General features: G+C 41.2%; 1 protein-coding gene across 1 annotated transcript; it reads right to left on the bottom strand.

The window, feature by feature from the left end:
• Positions 1 to 142: 142 nt before the first annotated feature.
• myo7ba (myosin VIIBa) lies at positions 143 to 27,854 on the bottom strand. Its single transcript, XM_088005282.1, has 47 exons — positions 27,762 to 27,854; positions 26,918 to 27,019; positions 26,674 to 26,826; positions 25,203 to 25,387; positions 24,656 to 24,777; positions 24,413 to 24,555; positions 24,219 to 24,332; positions 23,991 to 24,144; positions 23,823 to 23,899; positions 23,635 to 23,754; positions 22,904 to 23,043; positions 22,176 to 22,386; positions 21,951 to 22,086; positions 21,164 to 21,336; positions 20,918 to 21,058; positions 20,677 to 20,835; positions 20,504 to 20,596; positions 19,121 to 19,215; positions 18,585 to 18,669; positions 18,262 to 18,480; positions 17,559 to 17,771; positions 17,262 to 17,474; positions 17,017 to 17,184; positions 16,068 to 16,367; positions 15,824 to 15,984; positions 15,597 to 15,723; positions 14,805 to 14,924; positions 13,619 to 13,792; positions 12,819 to 13,046; positions 11,610 to 11,777; positions 11,419 to 11,536; positions 10,517 to 10,643; positions 9,295 to 9,461; positions 8,698 to 8,879; positions 8,484 to 8,605; positions 8,237 to 8,391; positions 7,546 to 7,699; positions 6,496 to 6,651; positions 5,095 to 5,200; positions 4,871 to 4,984; positions 4,308 to 4,395; positions 4,106 to 4,212; positions 3,002 to 3,187; positions 1,350 to 1,466; positions 1,077 to 1,160; positions 869 to 988; positions 143 to 785 (listed from the first exon to the last, which is right to left on the bottom strand). Exons 1-47 carry the CDS (start codon positions 27,852 to 27,854, stop codon positions 702 to 704), a joined length of 6,774 nt encoding a protein of 2,257 aa, XP_087861408.1. The 3' UTR covers positions 143 to 701.
• Between the last annotated feature and the right edge of the window lie 113 nt (positions 27,855 to 27,967).

Below are 27,967 nucleotides of genomic sequence, written 5' to 3'. Positions count from 1 at the left end.
AGTGAGTCATACAGTCATGTTTGTTCTGCCACTTAACTGGACCTGCAATGAAATATGTTGTAGGTTGCATTATCAACAAGTCCTATCAAAACAGAGGCTAAACATGCTAACATTAGCCTAGCACTGAAGCATGAAAACATCATAAAGAGCAAAACGTGAGTTTATTGAGAACTTTACCTGCATGTGTTTTCAAAGTTAGATTAAATGACTTTAGAAACAAATAATAAAGCTACATTGGAGCAGGACATTGAGGTTGTGCTGTGTGTTTATCTACGGCTGCTGATCAAGTCAGACTGGAACAAGCGCAGCATAATTATTTGTAAATTGGGAAAGAAGAACAAGATTACAGTACTACTATAAATCACACAATACTGATGAAATTCAGTGCAATATTTTACTGCATACAGTCTACACAATAGAGATTTTAATCAAGTATCAGACTGAGTCTCAATGTCTAATCCTAAATAATTCAAGGACAGAAAAAAAAAAAAGAATCCTGATCAAAACATGCTTAGTTCTAGTAAACATGCAAAGGAACCAGTGCTCTTCATCTTTGGGTGAATGACGCAAACAGAACCTTGCTTCAAATCAAAACTGAGAAATATTTTTATTTTTACGCAATAAATCTGTGACTTTTTCCACCAAACGACACTGAAATCTTGGGTAATGGATCCTGGAGCTCCAGGGCTGACTTTACTGGTTCACATGTTGTAGCGCTGGCCTCTGTTTCTCTCTCTGAGGTACATGCTGACGTAGGAGGTTATCAGGTCATCCATCTTGTAGCCCTGTTCATGGAAAAAGAAAAAAAAATTAATGCCAAGAATATAAAAACAAACTTTGTTAAAAAGCCCAAAACAAAACAACCTACCAGCGACGTCTCACAGAGGAATTTGTTGCCCTTCACCAAGCTGCCGACGGTCATGTGAAAGTAGGTGCTTCCGCTGCACCAATTAGCTATTTTGTTGTATGGGTGATTTGCCAGAACCTCCTTGTGAAGTTAAAATAAAACATCAGTAATTGAAGCTGCGCAGCAAAACATTAAACATTTCTAATTGCAAATTTTGCCCTTTTGTAACCTTAGTTTTCGGGTGCAGGATTGTGAGTCCAGTTTTGCTGATGGCGATTCGCACAATGTCTGGAAAATCTTGCTCTGATGTTTGCTGTAAAAAAAAAAAAAAAGAAAGAAAGAAAAAGAGTAAAGACAGAAAAATTTAGACTGATGTAGTTTTTACGGCTGCAGCGGCTGTTTGCTTTCTGCTGCGAGAGCACAGTGGTCAGAGAGGATGCAGAAGCAACTGACCAATCAACTCGTCAGAGCAGCTCAGAGACGGAGAGTCTGCAGAACCCACCTTCACTTCAAAGAACGCGCAGCCGAACGTCGGCCAGCGGCACACCGCCTTCAGGAAGGCAACTTTTGCTTCCTCGACGGCCATGCCACCGTGTTTGTTAAAGAAGGCGACGATGTTCTGCAAGTGGAAGAAATGCAAACATGCAGCAGCATTAAAAAGTGAGAGAGAAAAAGGAAGAAAAGAAATTGCCCCGTTTTTAATGAGGTTAATGAGTTCCTCTCCACCCCCACAGGCAGCAGGGTGAGTTCTCGCCGAGCCGTGGGCGTTCTCCTCCTCCATAATGGACATATTGTTTATATATGATCGGCAAAGCAAAGTCTCATTATAGAGAAATGTCACCATGAGCCAAAATCTAACAAAAGAATGTTGTATCTCCTATTCTGCTTTCCCACAGAGACCCTTTATAATCCCCTCCTTATTCATGGAGAGACTTTTTTTTTGTAAACACCCGCCCACCAGTATCAAGCTCTTATTAATGAACAGCTTATAAAGTCACAATTCATATTTCTCCACTAAGCGCATTATTTACAGTACTTAATTTGCTTAAAAACTAAGTATTAGATTGGTTCAAACCCACTAGATCAAACTCAAGGCCTGGGGGCCAAATCTGGCCCACAGCAGCTCTTTATGTGGCCCTCTGGACTCCAAACTACATCAATAAGTCCCTCTAGTTTTTCACAATTCCACAAAATCCACACAAGCTCAACAAATCCTCACATTTGTTCTGATTTTACAGCATTTTTTTCTCAAAATTGGTCAAAAACATTGGGTTTAAGTGTCTGCTACTTTTTAACATCTTTGAATTTGAATATTTTTGTCCATTATTTTTTTTTGCTATGCCGCTATAGCTCAGTCAGATCGGACTCAACTGGTTTCAAGTCTGGACTTGGACTGGGCCATTCTAAAACATGACTAAACCACTCAGTTAGAGGTTGTTGTCTTGCTTGGATTTGTCCACAATGACCCTCTGTAACTTTAGCTAAAAAATAAAACAAATCAACAAAAGTTTTAAATATTGGTAACACCACCTGACAGTTTTTAACAGTTTTTCATTTATTTTCTGCAATAATTACATTGAATTTTCACTAAGAAATAGATTTTTTTTTCTTATTCTACATTATTTTCAATCCTACAGGGAACAGAAAAACTATCCAGTCTCTGTTTTTCCAAAAATGTATCTTCATCTTTATTTTAAATCCTAAAAATGGAGATAAAAATTGTGGTTCTTTAAAAATTACAACTAATTTACTAAAGTACATGTATCTAAATGCATAAGATTATTATTATTTTTTTTTTAATTCCTGTGACATTTGCGACTCTACATTATTGTTTTTTTTGGTCTGGCCTCAAAGCAAAATGGCTCCTTAGTTTTTAAAGGTTTTAAAGGTTGTTGTTTGTGATTGTAATGGGACAAAAGGTGAAAAAGTTAGAGGGATATAAATAGATATCAAAGATAGAAGTTATGATATTGTGTACCAAAATAACACCAATAAACATTTCCCATTGAGGGTTTTAGTTTTGCACCAAAAACAACAACAGATAAGAGAAGATCCAGCAGGCCTCATATTCCTCTCTGCTGACCTCTGAACTCCTTCACATCCCTAAATCTATCTAACCCCTCATCACCCCCACAGCCAGCCTGGTCCTTCTACCTTTTTCCACTCGTTCTCAGACATGGCCTTCAGCTGGTCTGCGGGAACCAGCTCCTTCAACACCTTGGGAATCGTGGGGATCTGGCTTTTGTCACCGTTGACCTTTACCCTGAAGAGCAGAGCGGCAATGTTGACCATTTCCTCCTTGGTACAAACGTGATAGCCTCTCAGGTACTTTGGCAACTCCTGGAAAACAGAGAAGCAGTTGGGGGTTTGTTGCGGTAGTTTACATGCAGTCGTCGTCAGAGTGAAGGTTCGTTTAGGCCTCAACGATCAAATTCATCGCAGATCATCTGTGACCCACACTGGGTCAAAATTATTCATACACCCCCAGTAACATTAGGATTAAAAACCACTTAGGAAATGGGGAGAGAAACCAAACAATATTTGCGGCCACTAAGCAAGATCCTGGCTGGATGTTTGACCACAAAAACAACTTTTAAGCAGATCAAGATTTCAAGATGGATCAATTTAGATATTTATTGGGGAACATTTTCCAGTTGGAATACCCAACTGTGTTCAAGTTTCAACAACCCGAGATAGGATGTACAGGAACCACCTCAAGCAGAAGTCAAAGCTAGTTCCAGGAACCTGCCCACCGACTGACCCACCTGGAGGTCAACCCATCTTCTACAACATGTTGGACCTTGAAAACCCTCGTCTTGTGAATTCATCATTTCTTTACCAAAACTTTTCTCAATGGTTAAGCCAGGTGAAGTCAAATCTATAATCAGCTAATAAACTAATAAATTAGTCTCGTGAGATTTAGTGAGACATCGTCACATCCATCTCTTACGTCTGGAAAAAGAGCGGGTCAGATAAATGAAAACACTGAACTAGTGAGCGACTCCTGCTCAGTGCTCAAACTGTTCCATTTCTTCAGAGATTTGACCTTTGAACCCACTTTCCCGAGTCAGTAGATAAATAACCGCCTCTGGTCTGGTCGAGAATATTTGCCAATGTTTTTCCACGACGCCTTCCCAGCTGACATCCTCATTTGTGTGCGAGGCCCGATTATATTCAAAGTGGACTAGAAGCTTTTCCGCTGGGTGTAAAAACGAGTTGAATGAAGCTGGGAAAGCGGAGCTGCTCGCTGAAACGCACCTGAGGGAAATGGAAGATAAGGTCAGCCTCTGTGTCTCTGCCAGGGATTACATTAAACCACAACTTCCTCATGAAGAACACGTGGTAGGAAATGTTGACCGGTCCACCTGCAGCACACAGACAGAGACGGAGAGAGAGAGGAGTCTGCAGACAAATATCGCCGACCATCCAAACCTTCACTCTCTGCATGCTGTGTGGTTACCATCTTTAATCCTCTTGGCTTGTTTGGACCAGTCAGTGATTTGTCTCAGACTGTCAAAGAAGTAGTCTGTGTCGTTCAGGCTGAGAACCTGAGATTAGACAGAGATGGTTAGACGGGTTTTAGCCTCATCAGAGAACGTAAATGTTCATTATAGAGACAAATCTGATCTACAAAACATCATGCTCCACATCTGAGGCCAACATACGCTCTGCTATAGACGTGGAGAAATGTTCTCTCTTCCAGTGTTAGAACAAAAAAAAAAAAAAGATGACATTCTGTTCTCACAGATCTGGTTTTGTTTTTTTGGTGTCTAACAAACATTGTGTGAATGGTCCAACACTGGAAAACTTTGCAGTGGAAAAGAACTAAAAGAACTATGAGGATTTCCAAAGAAACACTTTTATCTTGTAACAGTCAGGGTCAAAAATAATGGACAAATGTTGACCGTTCTTTTGGTTTGTGATCCAAACTCAGAGATTAAACCCTAATATTCAGTCTTGGAATGTTATAGGACAGAAAATTTGCTTTTTCGACTGTGAAAGGTGTGAAACTGATGGCTGAACCTTGTCGTGGGTTTTCACAAAGATGCTGAAGCCGTCGGCTGAAGCCAGCTTGAGCTTTTTGGAAATGTTCTGGATGAGATCCCGGATCCTGGTGCTGGTCGCCACCTCAAATATCTGGACATCAGGAGGAGAGGAGTCCGTGTTGACATTATGCTTTCTTAAAGCAGATTTGTTTAGCTCTGATGCGTCTCCGGCGGGGAGAAAGAGAGCGTCCCGCTGCGTACCTCGTCTGTGTCGTTGGGGAAGTAGATTTTGTGGAAGATCTTGGTGCTGTTCTGCTGGATGGCGTCCACCTCCACCTGGTGCGGCGGGAGCTTCCTGGGGTCAATCCTAAACACAGCCATCAAAACGTCAATACTCTGTTTATGTACTTTTGCACTGATTTGAGTTTATCTGATGGCTTGGTTTCACTAATCAGTCCCTTCAGGAAGTTGCAATGTTAATAGAAATTTACACATCATTTCCCGAATGTTGCGCAGACTTACAACTTTCTACCAGTCATCGCAGCTTTCCCACAAATCTGACCAATCACCTTAACCTTTCCTGTATTTCCTTCTCTTCTGACCAATCACTGCAACTTCGCTGAATTTCAACCAATCCCCTCCGCTCCCTTATAATTTCACTTCCTGTTTCACATCGTCTCTTGAAAGTCAAACCTGGAAGATGACAGCATGTGTGACACTAAATGGTAACTTCACCTTTTTTTGTTGCAAAAATAATTTTTGTAATACTGTGTAGGATTTGCTTATACTATATATAGAGTTCATGTTGATATGAAATCCTTTTGCATTTTAATAACTCCTCAAGACACGGTTTTATTTATTCTAAGGGTGCCATTACAAGAAGAACCCTTCTTGTAATGGCACCCTTGTAAGTGCAAATAACGTTGAAAATGTTATTTGCACTTTAAATATCAACTGTTAAAATCCTGTCTTTTTTTGTCTCGAAAGATTATGTGAAGCAATTTCAACACCCGCCTGCCCCCAAGACTGTAACAGCAAAATAAAGCTTAAAAAATCTGAAGCTTCGACTGCAACTTTTTGAAAAATTAGTCATTTTAGGCTGCAACAATCAGAAAAACATAAATAAATGGTAGCATCCTGGAGGGACTAATACCACATTTTTTAAATCTCAAGATGAAGTTCCTGCTAGCCTTTTATGTAATTATAACATATTAAAATGCTTATTTGTGTAGCAGAATTAAGTCGCCAACAAACATATGTATGAAACAGTGTTTACTTTGCTTTATTTTAGTGTTTTTTTTTTTTAATCAAAGACATGATGCTGCCACTGCTGTAATTTCTGCTTGTTGATTAAAAGCTGCATTGAAATAATCCTGCCTGGCGTCGTCATGCAGACTGTAAATAAGGTGCATTTATAGCAGAGGCCATGCAAATGCTGCATTTGGTTGGTCACCCTGGTGCAATGTTGATGCAAGGCATTTGTGTTCACAGCCCCTTCAATGGTGCAACAAGTTCTGCATCACACTGGATGTGTTATTTTTCCCTCAAAGAAAGACAACAGTAAAAAAAAAAAAAAAAAAAGACGTCACAGCCAGGAAGGCTGGTGGAGAAGTTGATGAGATGCAGGGCCAACAGTTTGTGTGTTGGTGGTGCAGGACGAACCTGAGCGAGCTCTGCAGCCGCTGCAGACAGTCGGAGGCCAGCTGCTCTCTGCGCCGGGTCTCCACAAACTTCTGGGCGTGTCTCAGGAGCGCCTGGCTGGGCGGGAACAGGCCGCAGCACAGCCACAGAAGCTGCCAGCCCAGCTCTATGCTTGCCCTGCAGGCACAGAGGAGACCTGAGTAGAGAGCGCCTGCCTTGTGTCCAGATCGCACGGCGTCCTGCAGCGACGTGCGCACACCTTTAGCCCGCAAAGGTCTCAACTTTGACTAGGCCATTCTGTCATGTAAACCTGAAACATTCTTGAGGATTTCATTGTAGCTCTGGCTGTATGTTTTGACAAGAACACAGCTGAAAGCACCTTAACCCGACATCATGATGCTGCCACTACCACTTCATATATGTGCAGCATTTTTCAAGTAACTTTGGTCTCTTGTAACCAAAGCAGCTTCACATGTTTGCTGTGTCTGCTTGGTCTACCTTAACTGATTCAGTATTTCTTTCATTTGTCTTTTCTCGTCACAGTAAACAATAAATCAGACAATCGCATGATAAAATAAAACTATTTCAATTTGTATTATTTATCATTTTTCTCTCTTTCTACCAAAAACTGGATGATAAAAGTCTTCAGTCCAGTGCTTTGACTACATGATTCATTTTATTTGTCGTTTCTGTTGTTTTATTTATTTATTTTGGATATTTAAAATGTCTCCCAGTTCCAGTGTTAAATGTTCTTTAGAATTTAAAGTTTATTAATCTTTGAGAATGTCTTCTTGCATTACGATTATATTACTTGAAAACAATGCAATCGTTTGGTTTCTCTCACAAAATCCCTGAGAAAAAACACAGAGGTCTGTGTTGGTATCTTGACAAAATGTGAAAATAATCAATGTATGAACACATTCTTTCATATTAATAATAAAAAAGTGAAATCTTTTAGTTTAAAAACATGCTAACCAATAAAAAAAAAAAAAAAAAAAGAAAAACAACCCGCCAAAGAGGGGTGTGACTGTTTGGACGCCAAGAAAACAGGCAGAAAAAGCAAAGAGCAACCTGTTGTTGTTGCTGGTCATTTGCTTCATGATCTGGCAGTAGATCTCGTCCCGCAGCGCCTCGTGTTTAGTGGGGGGGCTGAAGATCTGGTCCGTGAGCTCCAGGGGGCTCTGCATCTGCCTAGTGGGGTAATCTCCCATGTACTTCAGGATGGGTGAGCCACAGGTTAAGGTCAGATAACGAGAAGCATCACGACCTGAGGAGATTTCAATGATTTGATGGTAGAAAGTTGATCTGATGTTTTCCCACCAGTAAACATACAGCGGAGGAGTCAGACTAAAAATCTGATGAATGATGCGAGTTATGCTTTATGACAGAGTTCGGTAGTAGCTATTAGTTACATTTACTGGAGTAACCTTTTGGAAAAACAAAGTGCTTTTAGGAGGATTTTTACTACAAACCTTGAGTAATTTTACTATGAAGTACTGATGCTGTTACTTGAGTAAAATGTCTGGATACTCTACCTACTGTGAAGAACTGTGAATGAAGTTACCTCAAATATACATAAAAGAGTCAAGTCAACATCTCCATGAGGAAATTGAAGTACTGATGAGGAAATTATGTTAAAACACGAACGGAAGCTCAAAAACATCAATTTTACATGACAGTGACCCTCTAGAGAAGCTCTTTAAAACACACAAACACAAGTGTTACTGCAGCTGTTTTTCCTGAAGCTATGCAGAGAGGATATCAGTGAAGGCCAGGCAGGCCTTGTGGCTGAGCTCCGGGTTGCCCAGCAGGTTCTTGAGGAGAGGCTGTCTGATGGGTTCTCTGGAGTGAGCCCACAGCTTCTCCGGCGCTGCGTTCCTGGAAATCACCTGGCGGTTCAAATCCTTGGTGGGCTGCCTGCAAGACGAAACAAAAAGGAATTAAAAAAAAAAAAAAAGCCTTTATGGAGAAATCTGTGGAGAGCTGTGAAGATAAAGACAGCATCCAACCTGAAGTACTGCAGGGAGAAGTCCTTCAGCGAGGCGGGAGCTACTCTCTCCACGGTGCCCATGTCTTTCCGGTTCGCCTCCACCAGGTTCTTCCTCTGGTTTGGCGACAGGTTGAGGAGGTTCTTTGGGAAAACGAGGAAAAGTTGTTTTAGGGATCATCTGAGCTGATGGACGACAGAAAAAAACAAAAGAAGCTCGGGTGAACGTTCAGTACCAAGACTTCGTTGCTGGGTTTGCTGAGCGTCGGCAGGATAAAGATGGCCTCCATGGAGACGGCGCCGGTCTTTTTGGTGCTGCTGCTTTGACATTTGATCCAGCCGCGCTGCTTGGAAAATTCCTCATCCTTGATGAGAATCAGCAGCTCTCCTCTTTTAAAGCTCAGGATGGTGGGGTCATCTGAGGAAGAAGAGGAGGAGGAAGAGAGTCAAAAACAGATTTTCCTTTTTTCGCCCAGCGAATAATCCATTAAATCGATTTTATTGATTGAATTTTTGGGTTTTTGAACATTTAATTTTAGGAGAAATCTGGGGTTGTGTTTTTTGTCAACAATTCTCTCATTGGGTTTTTGTAACTAAGAGATGTCAGAATGCCCAAGGCGGCCATCTTGTTTTACAACTTCAGTTTATTTGGACTTTGAATTCAGGTCAACTCTACAACAAAATGTCATGGTAAGGCTGTGTATATATATATATATATATATATATATATATATATATTTTTTTTTTTTTTTTTTTTTTTTTACAAAAATAAAGTCCAAATGTTAAAACCGTACAGTCATATTAATACAAGAATAAAGTCTTAACGCCCGGACCTTGGCTGCTGACTTCTCTCAGCGCCACGGCGTACTTGGAGCGCTCCGTCAGTCCACTGAGGAACATGGTGGTCAGCTCGGACATGTCTTCAGCAAAAGATCCGCTCAGGGTGAAGTCTCCTTTCAGCGTCAGCAGACACACAGCGAGGCCCGAGGTTTTACCCTCCCTGAGCAACAACAACAGAGCGATACGGTTACCACAAGGACTGAGGCCAGATCTGAGAGTAAAACTCCAAACCATCTGCAGCTACAAAATACTGGCTACTAATCTGTTGATTATTTAAAAAATGGATAGCAAAGGTGCTTAATGAATCTTTTTCCTTTTTTGCAGAATTTGAACCCGGTGAAGCTAAAAATGCCACTTGAGTTCTGAGTAAAACATGTTTACAGACAAGAGTTTTTCATCTTAAATCCAAAATGAATATCTTTTGTACAGTTTTGCCCTAATTCATTCTGAGTGCGTCATTCTTTCAGCAAATGACCTTTCTTTGAATCAGTATACTCCGATTAACGATTAATTGATTACTAAATTAGTTCACAATTATTTCACCATCCACCATCCTAATTACAACTAATTAAATTAATCGTTTCCGCCTTAGTTATGATTTTCAGTGCTTTAAATTTGCCACAATGTTCTATTTATGAGTGAAACTCTTATTTTGAAGTAAAACAGGAAGTGGTTCTTTGGTTGCCTGTTGTGTTGACAGAATCAACTAATATGATTCATCACAAGGCAAGCTGGACATGCAGGTATGACTTGTAAGCAGTGTGGGAACTGGCTAACCGTTAGCAGCTAATAATGCTAACCTTCATAGCTTCCCATCAGTATAAGACTAAAGGGCTATTTCACAAAGTTTTAAGAACATACACAAACTTTACTGGAATCACACCAAGCTATTCTCATAATTCCCGTCTAGCTTTTCAAATGTTTCCACTGATATTCTGACAGTTCATCTTTGCTAAGGAGCTACAGGTCCAAAGCCCCTTCAACAGAATCTCTACCAAACTTAAGTCAGGACTCAAAAATATCACTTCTACTCAGAAGAAAAGTGTTGGTAAAACTAAAAGATTACATTAAAGCCTAAACTGGGAATTAATCATTTTGGGCTTAAAGACAGGCCAAACCTGGATTGTTTGTTCTACATGCATCACTACACACCCATTTCACATTTCCTTCAGCTCCTGTTTCAGATCGTCCTAGCTGAGGAAGAAGCGTCTCTACCTGACGGTGTTGACTCCTGTTACTTCTGGGAAGGACAGCTCCAGCAGCCTCTTCTCCCTCTCGTCCAGGAACGTGATACCGGTCCAGTTTATGGCCACAATGAACTTACTCTTTGGCAAGGGGGGACCTGGAGACAGAAACGCCTTAGATCCTTCTGTCACATGCAAAGAAACTAAACGGCATAACATTCTATTACTATCATCAGTAAGGAAATGAATTGATTAATGACCCATGTGAGCCGTTATCTCAGGCTGGAGTCATTAAACAACATCCAGCTTGAATGACTTGGGAAAACAAGCCTTGGGTGCATCTATTTCCACACAATGCCTACATTGTTTTTTATCATAAGTTCCTAAATTAATCTTGCAGACAGTTAAAGAAACACTTTCATTCTAGACTTGAAGTCAAGCAACACTAAAAGAGGAACTGAAGTTCATTTGCATGGAGGTCAAAAGATATTTTTAACACATTTACTGTGAGCTGATGTAACACTTTCCACTTTCACAGTGCAGTAACACTAAGCAACGGCGTCAGTGCTGTTCAACCTCTGATCACCTGAACAGGACGGACTAGGAAAAGGAGAAAACATAACTAAGAATGTGTAACGTTTAGACACTGAGGCCATAAAAACAGACATGTTTATACCTTATTTCATTTCTAGTTTTATCTGGCTTCACCTGACAAATATGGCAGATTATTCTGAGAGTCTACTACAGGTAGCAGCTCCAGTAAACATATCAAATACCTCTGGTAGCCTGTAAAACTCCCTTGGAGAGTTGTAACACTTCAATTTCACTATTTTACTCTCTCAAGCTATTTTTATAGTGGTTGTATTGAAATAAGGAGACCTGGAGACTTGATGTAGCTCACAGTTTAAAAACAAATGACAAAGGTTGTCCTACCCGACTGCTTGGTGACCTCAAAGAACCTGGAGAAGAACATGGGCCACTTCTCTCTGGCGTAGTCGACCACCTCCGCCTTCACCAGGTCCGCTTTTTGTCCAGAACTCAGGAAGGTGCTCTGAAATGATTTGTGTCCATTAGAAGCTGCTGGAGGATTTGTTTGTTTCATTGCTTATCATGAGGATCCCAACCTGAGCGTGAGCGGTGTGGATCATCTGGACCAGTTTGGGTTCTGACTTGGCCTCCAGCAGAGAGGTCTTGATGCAGTCCTTCACCGTCTCCTTCACGTTCTCTGGGCGACTGTCTGAGCCGTGCTGGATGTACAGGTGCTTGGCAGCGAGCTCGATGATGTCGTCCTCCTATGGAGACATGGACAGGACAAAAAAAACAACAACAAAAAAACTCAGTGTTGAGGCAAAACTTTGGAGAAATAAAGATGCACCGATCTCATATTAACATCTAGATTCAAGAAGGTTCTTTGTGCTCTGAGTGACGTCATTCTTTATTTATTTTACATTATACTTAGAATTCCTAGTTGCTCTTTCTGAACCATTTGAAATGTTTGTTGCCGTTTAATTTTTACTGGTTTGACTAAGGTGGTCAAATTATTGATTTTGTCAGTTTCTTTATTATTTATTTTCCATTGGTTGTTATTCTCCTAACTGCACTGACTGAACATCTAAGTTGTTCCTACATGTTTGACCAAGCTTGTGGTGATATTGGTGTATTCTAGTTCTTTACCATATAGAAATAATTTGGAGTGTCTTATGTTTTAACCATTTTTTAATAAACATTATGATAGTTTTATTAATGTTTAGCTGAAGACATGGTTTAAATAGTCTAAGTTAAATGTCTGCGAGAGTTAAAGAAAAGCTTTGAGATGCTTCCTCTACGTTTTTAAAATAACAGCTTCATCAGCGTACATCAAAGTATGAACAGGGATTTGGTAATGTGTTAATGTATGGGGAAACTAAGAGTGACCTAAGGACAGACCCTTGAGGGACACCTACTGGACATTTTAAGCAGGGAGATTTCACACTGTCAACTAGGATTGATCAAAAAAATAAATAAATAAATAAATAACGTATATTGTGATAGACAAGTGATCAATATCATCAATAGATAACATGTCTGTTAGAATATTCAATAACTTCACCAACCCAAAACTAAATAAGTAGATTATTATTTCCATAATCGATTCAACTGATTAATCTTTTCAGTCCCAGAGAAAAAACAATAAATATGAACTTAAACCCTCATTTCTGGTTTTCTTACTAGCACTACACTCTGGAGAGAATGGTTAATCTCATCAAATGCCCCTAATAAGTATAATATCCATGCCAATGATGAGTGTGTGTAAACCTCTGACCAACTTCTGCAGACGTTACAACAGAGCCCACCTTTTCTGTCTGGTACTCTCCAAACTTCAGACCGTGGATGATCTGCCTGTAGATAAGGTCAGTGCTGATCTTGTCCTCCTTGGAGTCGTGCCATGGGGTGAAGATCTCCTTGCGGAAGATGAGACGCCACGGAGCGTGCTGCTCCTGGCCGCCCCTCCTCTTCACCTCCTGCTCACACTGGGAGATGGCGTCCATCACATGCTCCCGGCCGCTCCCCAGGGCCCACACCTTCAGCACGAGTCACCAATAAATCAGTAACTAAAATCAATCATGCTTTATCTGCTCAGCAGTCATACAGAGGTGGAAAAAAGGTTTTTAAAATGGTGACCTCAGAAAACGTTAGCCTGTTTATCTTAGCATAGCTTAACTTTACACAACTCTATTGCTAGCGCCATTATGCTAACTCTATTCAACTTATCAACTTAAAGTCAAAATTATTGAACCATTTTAAACTACAAATTGCAAACAACTGTTTAATTATCTTTGCACATTTTTTCTTATCATTAAACATTAAATATATTAAACTGCTGATTGGACCAGAGATGGAAATTAGTCACTTGGCTAAAAGCTTATGTACTTATATGTAAATGTTTAATATGTAATGCTCCATTTAAAAGAAAAACTTAAAACAACAATAAATTAAATATCAATGACGGTTGTAAAACAACAAAAGGAACATTTCTGGCATAAAATGCTTATCTATGTTTGATATGATATTGATATTATCGTATCATACTGATTGGTATCAAACTGATTGGTATCAAACTGATTGGCAGCTCTGCTGCCCCAGATTCATTTACCTTTTCGTACATGGCTACGTAGAGAGAGAAGCCAAACGTGTCATTTAGCTTGATTTTGTTGGACACAAGTTGGCAGACTTCTTTGGATGTAGTTGCCGAGTCAACAGGAAGGTTAATGGATCGTCCATCCAGCAGCGCCACAGACACCAATATGGGCTTCTTTGTCTTGGTTGCCTACGAGACGGCAGAGAAATGACCAGTGGAAATCAATCACACAAGTTTCTTGAAAATCCTTTAAAAATGACACAGCATTTGTAAAAAAAAAAAAAAAAAAAAAAAAAGAACATATGCAAATTGATTATAGTAAACTTATCCAGAAATATGCATCTTTGAGATTATAAATGTCAAAGAAAAACAACTAAAGTGAAAGATCTTCCTGGTTGGGGCTAGAGGAAAGCTCTCCATGGTGTCATTACAACAGCAGAGTTCGCTGGTGCAACCACTCTCCCCTCGCTACAGGACATTTATATCAGTCAGAGAGCTAAAAACATCATCAGAGACCGCGTTCACCCGCGGCACTCATTGTTCTCACTTCTGCCTTCCAGCGGATGTTACTGACGTAGGAAAGTGAGAACTGACATGTTAAAAACAGCTTTTATCCCCAGACTATCAGGCTTTCAAACTCAATGTAGTTTAAGTGTTTGAAGTTTCTAATTTTGCGTGACTTTCTATTCTTGTTTTTTGTTTCAACTGAAATGAAGGGAAATTGTTTAGTACAGATTTCATTGCCGAGTTTGTTTCTGAGTTTAAGAAATAAAGTTATTTCTATTTCTGTTCTTCTTGCTGAATCACAGTCATACACAACACAGGTGCACTAACTAAGCTTTTTATTCGGTTCACAAGCAACTTTGAAATTTGGGACGTTTTGAATACAATCCCGTTAAATATTTGAGTTTTACACCAAAATGTGTTAAATTTTATTTCCAATCACCTTAATATAAAACTTGTAATCTACATTAAGGTGTTGATTAACTAAAAGATAAAAATAAAAAACTCATGCAAAATGACTATGATGCAAATGATTAATGTTTTCCTTTATGAATAAAAACATAAAACTGTTTAAGGGAAACAATCAAATATGCTCTTAGATCTAATTTTAGTCACATAGAGAAGCAAAAATATATTGTTTAAACATAATACACTTTTAAATCCTCCACAAAATAAAAAAAAAAAAACATATCAGAACCTGCAGCTCCAGCCAGGCTGGAGGCTCCCCTCTGGCTCCGTTTGACATGGTGCGCCGCAGCCTCTCGGCTAAGTAGGAAGGAAAACCTCCAGGAGCAAAACGGATAAAACTTTGAAGGTACTGACGAGGAAAAAGACAACAGACAGTCATCAAAACATTGTTTCTCACAGGTGGTGATATCTAAAGCTGAGGTATCTAACTTTTACAACAACAAACAAATGTTTTTCACATGTTAGTTAAAACTGTCACCATGTTGTCACTGTGTAATATGTTCCTAAAGACTGAACTCCTTCACCCTGTCCCAGTGCTGCTGTAGCAGTCTGATGAAATGCACGGTCAGAAAACAACCAATCAGGGCCCAAAGGGGGGTCCTACCGCTGTCAATCAAGCTTGTGTACGCACTGTAAAATGTGCTAATGGCAGAGAAACAACTCACCATTACAGAAATACCGTTTGTACGCCAACGTTGGAGGACATGCTAATGTTCATAGCTAGCATTCATGGATACACTATCAGGAAAAAGCGTGAGCGTAGCAGAGAGGGAGGGTGATTGACAGCGCTAAGACTCTTGGCTCTTATTTGGTGTTTCTGACTGAGCAAAGTCAGTCAGTCAAAGTATCAAAGGAAACTTGATTTTTGTTGCAGGCTATCTGTCCTCTACTGTCACTATGTTGTGGCAGTAAAGGACAGCCAAATATGTAAAAAACTATATATATATATATATATACACACACACACACATTTAAAGTACATGCTGCAGCTTTAAGCAGTCGGCCTACTTGTGTTCCTTACTTTTAAGAAGCGCTCACTGGGAGGAAACACGCCCAGGCAGAGGGACAGTAAGATCCACCCGCGGAAGTAGCTGTTCCTGTTGTTGTTTTCATGAAGCTGTTTGCAGATCTGACAGTAAATCTCATCTCTGTGATGGACAAACACACACACACATTAGTTTTAGCAGTTCTCCAGAAGGAGAAACTACAATCAGACATCCTGCGACGCTAAAGGCAAACAGCTGGAACCTGAGGTCAGGCCTGATGATGCCGTATCCCACGATGTAGTGGACTTTTTCAAGAGACGACAGGGGCCTGTCCAGGGTGGGCCCTTCTCCGAGTATGGCGTCACTGTCCTCACTAACAGTCTGCAGTGTGGTGGGCTTGGACACCTCCGTCAGGTCATCGTTCTGAAAGAAACGGAGACGAAAACGGGATTTACCGAATCCATGACGACCATCGGATGAAACGCTGCGCAGGCTTCTGGCCTCACCTCCTCCATGATGATGGAGGGCTTCCTCATGTTCGACACGGGCCGCACGTTCACGCTTCCTTTAGCGGGAAGGACTTTTTTGTTTCTGGACAGCAGGTCGGTGAACGTGGATCCCTTTCTCGCTCGCGGGCTGCCTTCGGGCGCGGTGTATGACCTCAGGTTTGGAACCGTGTCGGTGGGCATCGTGGAGGGCTTCCTGTTTTTCGTCAGGAGGTCTGTGAAGATCGATCCCTTTCTCTTCTGGTCCGACTCCTCTGCAACGACGGCGGGTTCCGCCTCTTTGTTTTTCCTCAGCACTCTCTGAAAACGAGCAAATTTCAAATATTTATTTGAACATTAGTCATTTTATGGCTCAGTAAAGTAACTATGATACCTTCAGTTGCTGTAGATATCAAATAGGACTTAAAAGAAATTTGATTTTGCATTTTAACACCTTGAAATTGGGCCTTTGTTTCTTTAAAAGCTCCTACTATTTCTGAAACGCTGCCTTCAGGAAGTCTTCATAACATGGCTCCTCTATTAACCCTTCAACAGCGTTTTTACCAACATTTCACTGAGAAGTAGCTCCTGTAATGAGCCCAGGAGATGTGAAATTCTACCAGGTGTTTGCTAATTGCTGCTAGCTAGTCTGAAGGAGCTGAATGGGGTAATCACAGAGGGCTGCTCTGTGAAGCAGAAGATTGGAAACTGCAACACTCAGGATGATTGAGCCTCTAATAAGGCATTGCTTGGTCGACCAAGGTGTTTTGGACAGATGAATGGTTGCCACAGAGATTAAAGGATTTCTCAAACACTGATGAAAGAATCAAAGCAACACTCCAGGTATGTTTCTGATAAAATAACATTACAAAATGTTGTAAAGCTCAAAAACGACAACTTTACCTAATACTGCCCCTTTAAATGAAGAGAAACCTTTCCAAATTCTTCACCTTCCTGTAGGGAAACATACCTGATCCAGGCCCACCATGTGGCTCAGACGTCTATCCTGCCTGGAGATCAGGTCCTGCGGGACATAGCGATCCCGGATGGCGCTCCCCTGCTGAAGCCTGCTCATTCTCTTTGGCTCGGGAAGATCTCCCAGAAATCTCAGAATGATCCACCACACCGTCAGCGAAGCCTGCCGAAAACGCAACAAACTTCAGCAATGGGCAAACAGGCTGAAACAAGTGAACCGTAGACGTTTCAGAGCGGCACCATAACATCGCCTTCATCCTCGTGGTAGAGCAGCGGCTGCTGAAGTCTCTGTCGGATGTAGGTGGACGTGGCTGCTCCCTGGAAGTGAATGGAGGCGAATTTGGAGAACGAGTACTGATCCAGGTCTTCGTAGTCCTCCTCAGGAAGCTCGTCTTCCCCGGGAATCTCGTCAATGTCTATCTCCTCGATTATGGTCCGTTTTCCTTCAATGTTCTGTAAAAAAAGAAAACACATGAATCGTGATCAAACGGACCCACCTCAGCTTGAGAAGAGAGCAACCGCGTCGAGAGTCTGAACCTCGAATCCGACGGGAGCCTGGCCCTCCTGCCCTCCGACCACCATGTTGGGCAGGAAGCCGAAGATGTCGTCCACCATCTCCTGGTCGCTCATGTTGGCAGTCTGCGCTCTGGCCTCCATCTCTCTCTTCTGCCTCAGCACTTCCTCCAAGTGCTTCTGTTTGGCCAAAATGGCCAGCTGTTCTTCTTCCCTCTCTTTGGCAGAGAGGTACATCTAAAAGAACAGGAGACATAGGATCAACAACCTGAGAGAGAAACATCGCCTCTTTCAGTTAAATTTCTAAATCCAACGCAGATTGACAGGGATGGAAAGTCAATATCGCTTTAAATATGCATAACAGGAGAATCATGGTGGTTCAGATCTTCAATTCAGATCTATCATTGGGTCTTTCTGTGTCAGATGTCAGTGTTGAACCAATGCCTTCATTGGATTTTTCTTGGATACTTGGCCACTCCTGTTAAATCCTATACATCCTAGCAAAAAGGAGTCTCCAGCAGTCAATCATGATGATTTATAAGAAGATAGCAGGTCTTGGCTTGATCAACACTTAGGATTTAAATGTATGAATTAAACTATATGAATATATGAAAGAAAAAAAATACTTTAATTTAAAGCTTTGCATCAAATAAGTCCTGCTTATGAAAATAATCTATCATTTCACCCTGCAAGAAGAAAAAGCTTGGGTTCTTTATCATGAGCTTACGTCTCTCTTCATCTTTTCGATGCGTCTTCTTGCCAGCACACCTCTGGTGTGCGCCTGCAGCAGGATCACTGCGTTTCTCTTGCGGTTCCACTCCTTCCTGGCCAGGTAACCTCTGACCTGCGTCTGCAGCACCAGCGCAGCGACCCGCTGCTTCTTGTACTTGAGGTGGATGTGACGGGAGCGGGCGATAGCCTGCAGCCTCGCGAAGCCTAGCTGCACCTGAAACCAGAGCATGACTGGAGGTTTAATGCACGAAACTTCCAGTTTCTGCTGTATGACATCGAATACGTCGGTTATTAATGATTCTTCAGAGGGAAACCCACCACTCTGTACTGCTTCCTGCCTTTGTAGCCTCTCCAGTATTTCTGAATGACGAGGGCAGCCGACCTTTTCCTCACAAATTCTTTCCTTTAGAGGGAATGAAGCAAAGTACAACTACAATTAGGCCCATCACAATAAACTTTGCACAATAAATTGACCCAGTAATTATTGTGATAAACGATGATATTGTTGCTCTGAGACATTTTCAAGCTAATAAATGTTTTTTTTTTTTTTTTTACAAAATTCAAGTTTAACTCTGAAACTGCAAAATATTATAAATATCCAAAATAAAACACAACAATCAAAAACAATTTTAAAAAATTGAAAGAAAAACCACACACAACCAACCAAAACCATAAATAAAACTGATCACAATGTTTCTGTAAAATAAAAATATTAATCATCAGAACAGAGTGCATTGAGCTCATTTTAATTCATCATACAATTAATTATTTAATTGCTTATTGTGACAGGTTAAAAAATACCAAAAACACACACATACACAAAAGAAAACCATCTGCATGGACTTCTCTCATACCTGAATTTGTATCCTCTCAGGACTTTTTGGATCAGAAGAGCTTTTACATTTAACTCCTTTATTCGCTCCAGTTCCAGCGTGGTGTCATGGAAGTCCTATGAGAAAACAGCAACGTTTTTTATATTTTTATCTATATGTATATTTAAAAAAAAACATTTTTATTCTATTAAAATCACACATACAGCTCTGGAAAAATGAAGAGCCCACTGCACTGAACCCCATTAAAAACCTCCTGGTTATTCCACCAAATATTAACTTCTGAACTCTTAATGAGTTAAAGCATCAGTATTGTTGTTCCCAAATCAATATGAACTTGTTTTCTTTCCATTATTTGAGGTCTGAAAGCTCGGCATCTTTTTGTTATTTTGACCGTTTCTCATTTTCTGCAAACAAATGTTAAATTTTTGTTTGGAGTTTCAGAGACATGTTGTCAGTAGTTCATAAAATAAAAGAACAATGTTAATTTTATTCAAACATATACCTATGAGGTGTACAATCAGAGAAACTGATCATTTTATGTGGTCTCTTTATTTTATCCAGAGTTGTATTCTGGTCAATATGGCTCTCTGCCCAGAGCAACGGAGCTGAGTGGGCGCCAGGAGAAAAGTGAGAGAAAGTTTTTGTTGTCCACTGCACCAAACTTTTTTTGTATTGCTACTTTTTGAGTGTGTCCAGTGAGTGAAGCCATGTGACGCAGGAGCATTGCTGATTGACAGCGTAGGACTCTGAGCTTAACTGAGGGTGTCTGAGAATTTAAAGTCTTAAATTCATTTATCCAAAAAGAAGGCCTTAAAATGTCTTAAATCCATTTAAAAAATAATAATAAATTGGCCTCATACATCAATCACAGGTCTTGAATATTGTGGATGCAGAACTATTTAATCTAAAATATTCTGTTTATATTTTGCAAAACATTTTTGTCACGGAAAAGTCTGAGTCACACACACTTTCAAAATCTTCTATGACTCCAAGCATCTGAGGCTACGGTAACTAGCTGCTAACATACAATGGTAGCTAGCTAACTTTTTTTTTTAAGTACATTATGGCTTAGTGCAAACTTATCGCCAATCTATTGTCTTTTGTGCATTTCTATTGCAAAACAGGTCTTAAATTTAATTCACAATGGTCTGAAAATGTCTTATTATCTGGACAGATGCCAGTTTTATCACTTGCAACTAAAAAGATTCCTTTGAGATTTGTGGCCTTTAGCATTTCAATACCATCTCTAACTTACAACCACATTATACTCCAAAACAGAAGTATTCCACATCAATTAACAAATGTTTTTAAAGTGTATTGATTTAAAACTTGATTGTGATTATTAGTTTACTGAAATAACTTGTTAAACTAAACCCATCCATCTACGCAAACTTAAGGATTCACCTTGAGGAAAATCTTTGTCTTGCCCGTCTTCCAGTCACCTTCTCCAGCAAGGACTCTCTTACAGATGTTCTCACAGCAAGTCTCCTGGCTTTCCTGTTTCACAGAAACAAACATCGTCTTGTATTAAAAGGCAAAACGGGTCGAACGGAGAATTTCAACATGGCCCGACTCACGGTTTTGGGGTCACAGACAGAGGTCCTGAGGAGAACGCGGTAGCGGTCCAGGAACTCGCTGAAGGTGTACCGGACCGGGTAGCCGGCCTTCCGGATCCTGATGGTCTCCATCATGCCGGAGTAACGCAGCTGCCGTATGCACAGCTCTCTGTCAAACAGCTGACACAAAAGATTTGTTTTACTAACAGTGAACGGGGCGGTTACCGCTGCAGAGGTGCCTTCAGGTCCAGGCCCGGCTCACCATGGGCTTCTTGAAGTCGTTGGGTTTGATGCAGCGGATGAAGTAAGGCTGACACACGGTCAGGGTCTTCATGAGGGAATCCAGAGACTGACGGAACTGGCCGGACAGAGTCAGAACGCGCTTCTTGCCGTCGGAGGCTTGCTGTGAGGCCAAGAGCGAAAGTCGCACATGTGAAAATGAGCTGCGTGCTAAAAGGAGCTTTGCTACTTTTTATTGGCCGTGGGGTTTTTTTCTTCTTTTTTTTACCCGTAAGCTATTTTTGGGCGTGTTGATGATCAGCTTGGGGTTGACGCTCTTGACCGAGTTGGAGTTGGATGTCAGTTCGCCGTTGAAGGCCTGCTTGAGGAGTTTGTTGGTTGACGTTTCCACCAACTGGATCAGGTCCAAACTCAGAGTGTCACGGTTCTTCTCGAGAAAACCTAGAACGTGGGACGGTAAAACCGCAGTACAGGTTACACACATTTAAAACATGCAGATAGACTTTGTATCTTGTGTTGACCTTTTTTTTTCTTGTTCCAATAATTAATAACACATTAGAAAAATGAATGTGCTTATTAGACATGGTTGTCATTTTATTTCTCAAAAAGGTTTCAGGAGACTCAAAACAAACATCCTACACTGTAATTACACAAAGCAGGTTTTTCAGGACAAAAGAAATGGCTAATTTTTTACGTTGTCAAAGAATAACTATTCCTAAAATAAACCCAATAGAACCATAGTGGTATAATTAAGTTTCTTTTGCATTTTATGAAAGTAAGTAAGAATAATTAAGAAACTGCAACAAAAAAAAACACATACAGAAAGACGTGATGCAATAGTATAAGTTCTCTTATAGCTTATTTCAACTCCTGATGATGTGTATCTCATTATTTAGTGAACATGCTGTTATAGAAATTTAAAGTTATGCAGAGAGACAAATACTCATATTAGCTAGCATGGCTAAAAGCAGTTAGCAGATCTCTTAGGTGGTTTTCGTATCGGTGTCGGAGACATCGCTGTAGATCATTTTTCAAAAGAATTTTCTAAGCAGTACCTTTGGAGTCATAGTAGACCACTCCTGCAAAGTGTTGGATCCCAAACTGGGTCTCAAAGTTGGTTTTGGGAGGGATGTAGACTTCGCCTTTGGTATGAAACTGATTCAGTTTCTGGAGCATGGAGGCATCTGTGCCCTGAAAAACGAGCCCCAAAAAATCCATTAAAAGCCTTTTCTTTTCGGCGTTCTGCTTGGCTGCGTCCGGAGGATTTTAGGAGAACAGACCTTTGGGAAGTTGCTCTCCTCGTCAACAAGAGCCAACACATTCATGGGCTTGTTGGCCAGCGTGTCCAGAGTGCGCTGGTTGTCCAGGTAGTCGATGTGCTGCCAGACAATGCCCTCGCGGGCGTACTCCTCCTGCTCCAGCTTGAAGACGTGCTTGACGAAGAACTGCTGCAGCTGCTCGTTGGCAAAGTTGATGCAGAGCTGCTCGAAACTGCCGGAGCGACACGCACAAATGTTTTACAAGGAAAGATTTTTTAAAAATAGATGAATATAAAAATAAAGAAAACTCCACCTCAGAAAAGAGAGCTGTGACAAGGCCAATGAACAGATATAAATTCCCAAATACTAAATATTCTGGTAAAATGTGTCACTTTGTATTTGGGCAATTTACTGTTTGAAACAAGGAGCAACAACTATTGGCAGTAAGTCAAGATGAAATAATTAAAAGCAGAACCAGAAGATATATGTTTTACCCTCCAAATCGTAAAAGAAAAATGTTGTAAGATCTGAACCAAATGGACTGTTTTAAAAAAAAGGAAAACATTTTAGGAAGTTCAAACATTTCTTTCCCAACTGGTGCCAGATGAGCTTCAGCTGGATGTTGCAATAAGATCCTACGCTAAAGGTAGGTAAGAAACCAAAACCCTCATTTAATTTCAATAAGACAGCAGGATTTTATCTAAAGATCCAGGAGCAGCCAAACTATACCAGTCAGGGTAAACATTGACCTGTTGTTGTCAAAGTTCTCAAAGCCAAAGATGTCCAGTAGGCCTATCGACTGCCGAACCGTGTCCTCATCATCGGGTGGCTTGTAAACGGCGTCATTAATTTTTGTCACCACCCAGATAAAAAGTTTGCCGTAAATAGCCTGAAAGACAAAACAACACAAAGAATTATCCTGGCAGCCTCTCCATTTAAGCAAATTTCTTCAGAATATTTCCTGTAATGCAGCAGAGTCGGTAAAACTCATCTACATGTTGACATATTACATCACACAGATACTGTCATGAAACGATCTAATCTTTCTGCAGAGGCACAAAGATTCAATCTGTCAAGATCATGCAGGTGGAGAGACTTCACATGAAAAAACATTGTTTCTTTTGGAGCAAAAGCAGGAAGGCTAAACGCACACGGTTTAATGATGGAGGGAGAGTAAAAACCACTGAAATGGCCCAGTCAAAGTCCAGACCTAACTCCGAATGGAAATCTGTAGCAAAACTCAAAAACTTCTCATTCTCATCATCCACTCTGACCGAGGCAGAAGCATTTTATACAGGGCATGACGTTTCTAAAATTAAAGGTCAACACTTTTACCGTTACCTTCACAACTATCCACCGCTGTGTAGTGGGTCCATGACAGAAAACCCAAATTTAGAAAAAAAAAAAAAAAACACCCTGATGCTGCTGGTGGAGACAAGCTCCACCAGTAGGAAAACGTGCAGGAGGAAGTGGCCATTACCTTGACAAAGGCGTCCCTGCCGTCCAGAGCCTGGTCAGAGCTCAGAGGTTTGTTGACGGTGTCCCTGGCGGTGGTGACGGTGCGCTGAGTCAGACACTTCTCCAGCGCTGCAGGATCCACCTGAGGATGTGATGGCACGCGTTCAGAAAAGGTCTCGGCCTCATCGGCTGAGGAAAAACTTCACCTGCCTCCAAAAGCTGGCTGGCCATGCTGAAGTGGGAGGATTTGGCGACGTTGCAGCCCTCCAGGTTGCTCATTATGATGCCTGAAACCACGCAGAGAACTTGAGCCCGGGAGAGCAGAAAAGAGAAAAAAAGACTCAATGGGAAGATTTTGAGAAATGTGTCATTGCCTACTTTCAAACTCCACATTGCCCAGGTGGAGGATGGCGGCCAGTAGTTTGGAGATCTCCCAGGAGTCGGTCTCGGTGAACGTGAGGATCTTCAGGGCCGATCGGAAGTGAGCGTACTCCTTCACGTCGTCTCGTCCTTCGCAGCTGGTGCATTTGCCCTGGGAAAGAACACGCGTTATTCCCGACTCCAGATCCTTTTTTATGCGTGTCTGAGGACGGATCAGAACCGAACCATGGTCAGGTATTTGTACTCGGCAGCCGTTCCGAGGGAAAGGATCTTCTTCTGGTCTGGAGCCATGCCCATCAGCATGTAGTAGAAGATGTGGTAGTTCCTTTCCTCGGGGGCCTGTTGGAGAACCGGAACGCTCTTTAGTCCAACATAAACCAACTCCAACCTCCTCGTTACAGCAGGAGTCCCCCACCCACCTGACGACACACTCTGGACTTCTCCAGCAGGTACTGCTCCACCCGGGCCCCCTCGATGGCCCCGGCCTTGCTGAAGCTGATGTCGATGTACTTCCCGAATCGGCTGGAGTTGTCATTGCGAACCGTTTTGGCATTCCCAAATGCTGAGAGATAAAAAAATAAAGATTAAAAAATAAAAATCGGATTAGAAGAGTGAGGACGGGCCTGGTTTAGAGGCATTTTCCCATCATTCCTCCCACTGACCTTCCAGAATGGGGTTGGCCTCCAGGATCTGCTGCTCGATCCACGAATGCTGGCCGCTGACCGCAGCCAAGAACTGCAGCATCAGCTTGGTGCTCTCGGTTTTCCCAGCTCCAGACTCTCCGCTGATTGGATAGGTGTCAGGAATTACTTGTTGATTCAGGTGCAAATGACTGTTGTGTGTATATTCTTTTTTGCCTTAACTTGAAAGTGTGACTTTTGCTTTGAAAATGGAAACCTTATGATCACAAAGAAAATCTAACCTATTGGGGATAAAAGTGTTCGCCCTTTTTGTAATTTCTCATTTTTTTGTTATCAGTAAATGTTTCAGATCAAACTAATTTAAATTAGGGCCGTCAACGTTAAGGCGTCTGATTAATCTAAAATTTTAGATTTTGTAACAAAAACAAAAGAAAAAAGGTGTCAAAACGAGAAGCTACAGGCACACCTCCAACTTTATCAATGTTTCCATCATGTAAAGGATTTTACACGGCAGCAACTTCTTGAATAATAAAAATAAAATTTCAGTTTAGCCTTTCCTGGAGCCCACCTGATGACGCAGCACTGGTTCTTCTTGTTGCGCCTCATGTTGAAAAAGCAGGTGTCTGCGATGGCAAACACGTGGGGGGGCAGCTCACCCAGACGTCTGTCTGTGTACTGGTGCACCTGCTCTGTGGTGTAGATGGGCAGCAGCTGGTATGGGTTCACCGCCACCAGAATGGAGCCTGTGTACGTCTGAAAACACACACACACACACACACACACACACACACACACACACACACACACACACACACACACACACACACACACACACACACACACACACACACACAGATGTTTTCCGTTACACACAAGGCACATCTATTGATGGTGTTTTGTGTTTCCATGAGCATAAAGGCGTCACAGTGGAGGAAAAGCAGACAGATGACTGGCCACAGCGCTTCAGGCGCATCGAACTCTGGGTGTAAACATCTGAGTTTCACTCAGAGACGCCCGTAAACACCGACGGCCGTCATGTGATTCAGTGGAAGACGGCGACGCGTCTGTATGTAAATAAATATTCAGCAACATTTCAAAGTGTTCTGTAATAGAGAAAAAAGTGAACGCCTGTTTCAGATTTAATGTCTAAAAAGTGTCGCAAAATTACTGTGTAACATCATTTTTTAAAAAATATATATATATTTAAATTTAATTTTCCTAGCAGACCTAATTAGATTTGAATGATTTCTCCATTTCCTTTAGCTCTGCAAAGGTTCCGATTCCTCAGATTTTTATGGACTTTGTAAATCATATTCTGAACTGGAGATGCACCGATCTGATATTAACGTGTATCAGTCCTGATACTGAAAAAAAATTCTACATCGGGTATCGGTGACAGTAACCAATCCGTAAGGGCAGATATATATTCTATGCTTTGTGCTCTTAGCAATGTCATGTTTTATCTTATTTTACATTGTCTAGAATTCCTAATTACACTTTCTGAGCCATTTGAAAGAAGGTTTGCTGCAGTTTATTGTTTATAGTATTGTTTCTAGCTGAACATTCAGTTTCAGTGCCTGCTTAAAGCATATTTAATAAATTAGAATTGCTTTTTGATTGGTCTGACATTCTAATCTTAAATATCAAGTTTCCATCAGAAAAAAAATAAATGTTTTTAACTGGAATAGAGGCCTGAAAAACAACAGTGTGTGTGGAATTAATCAATATACAGATATAAAATGCGTGTCACTTGGTGAGCTGAGTAATTAAAGTAAACCCAACACACTGACATGAACAGAATCTCTGGGTTTATGGCTCTCCACGCACAGGTGAGCTTCGCCGCGGTGACGCAGAAAACGCAGGGTCGTTGTATCTGGCGACACTGCCTTATTAATTTCCATGGAGACGAACAGCTCCGCGATAAATCCGGGGGACAAAGTCTAAGCGGAGCCGCTTCGCTCGCCAAGTCCAGTAAACGTTTCCAGTGGCCGCTTATGGGCGTCGTAAAACTGGGTGGACTCCCGGGAACAGAAACTTACATAGATGATGCCCTCTTTGTGGCGGACCAGCAGGTTCCTGAGTAGCCCAGCCTCGTTCAGGTCGCCCAGCATTATCATGTCGTCCACACCTTTCACCGCGCTGGGGTGCATGGGGCGGATGCTGCCCTGGGTCTTCTTGTTGATTTTGTGCTCCTGCATCCAAACGGCCATTAATTGACTCAGAGAGGGATTAAACGCGGGTTTGACTGGTGGAAGTGAAGCGAATATTTTACAGGTGTGGTACCTTTCCTTCATCGTCGATGAGCTGAAGCTGCCCGGTATCGGTAACTGTAACCTCGGCCCCGATAGGGACTCCACTGCCGGAGTCCACCCAAACGAAATCCCCCTGGTTGGAAAACGCCAAGAGTTACAGTCGACTTTACATGATGCGTTTAAGGTTTATACAAATGTGCAGGAATAAGTGAAATTCAACAGTCGTACCTTACTTAAATGCAGCATAGCAGCAATTTAGTAAGTCTGAAAATAAAAATAAATACTTTGTCAGGCAGAAACGCTGACGAACCAATGCAGGCTCAAGCGGAACAGTTTGAGCCTGTTCGAAACAACAAGCAATTAAGTCATTAAAAAAAATTTCAAGAAGTATTATAAATTCGTTCTCGACCCTATCTGTATTATGGCCATTGGCTATATATATATATATATATATATATATATATATATATATATATATATATATATATATATATATATATATATATATTTCCACCAAAAAAAGCCCTCAAATTTTGACGTGTCAGAAATTTTCGAGACAAAAACCTTTGAAATGCACGAGTTTGAAAAATCGACAATTTGCGAGAACTCTAAAACAAAAATTCGACTTTTCAAACTCACAAATTTCCATATTTTCTGCCTAGAAAATTTTTGACTTCTCAAAAATGTCAGTGTTTTGGCGGAAATGTACTCCTTTTTTATTCCTATCTACAGTGGCATACGCCGTCGTAACCGTTTCATCTTACATAATCCTGAACGAACACATTTTAAAATAAGACGCCAGTAAAACACCTCATCGAGTTCAAGGTGGTATTTTTCTAATGAGAGATTTTCCAACACCAACTATGAGCTCTTACCTGAGAACAGGTGTCCCTGTGGTCCAAGGCCTTCCTCACAGCTGAGGGATCTTTTCCTTGAATGGCTGCGAAGCAGGAACTTTCCTCCAGCATCGTCTCATTTTATGGCTCTTTGACTTTGCTCCTACAATAGAGCCACCCGGCATCGCCAGTAGCTACAAAATGGGCGTTTGCTTTGTTTTTTTGTTTCTGTTTTTTAAAAATTA

The sequence above is a fragment of the Poecilia mexicana genome, unplaced genomic scaffold (assembly GCF_051168715.1).
Source record: "Poecilia mexicana isolate PSO_F unplaced genomic scaffold, ASM5116871v1 scaffold_4, whole genome shotgun sequence".
Taxonomy (NCBI): Eukaryota; Metazoa; Chordata; class Actinopteri; order Cyprinodontiformes; family Poeciliidae; genus Poecilia; species Poecilia mexicana.
This window is presented reverse-complemented; position numbering and strand designations above follow the sequence as displayed.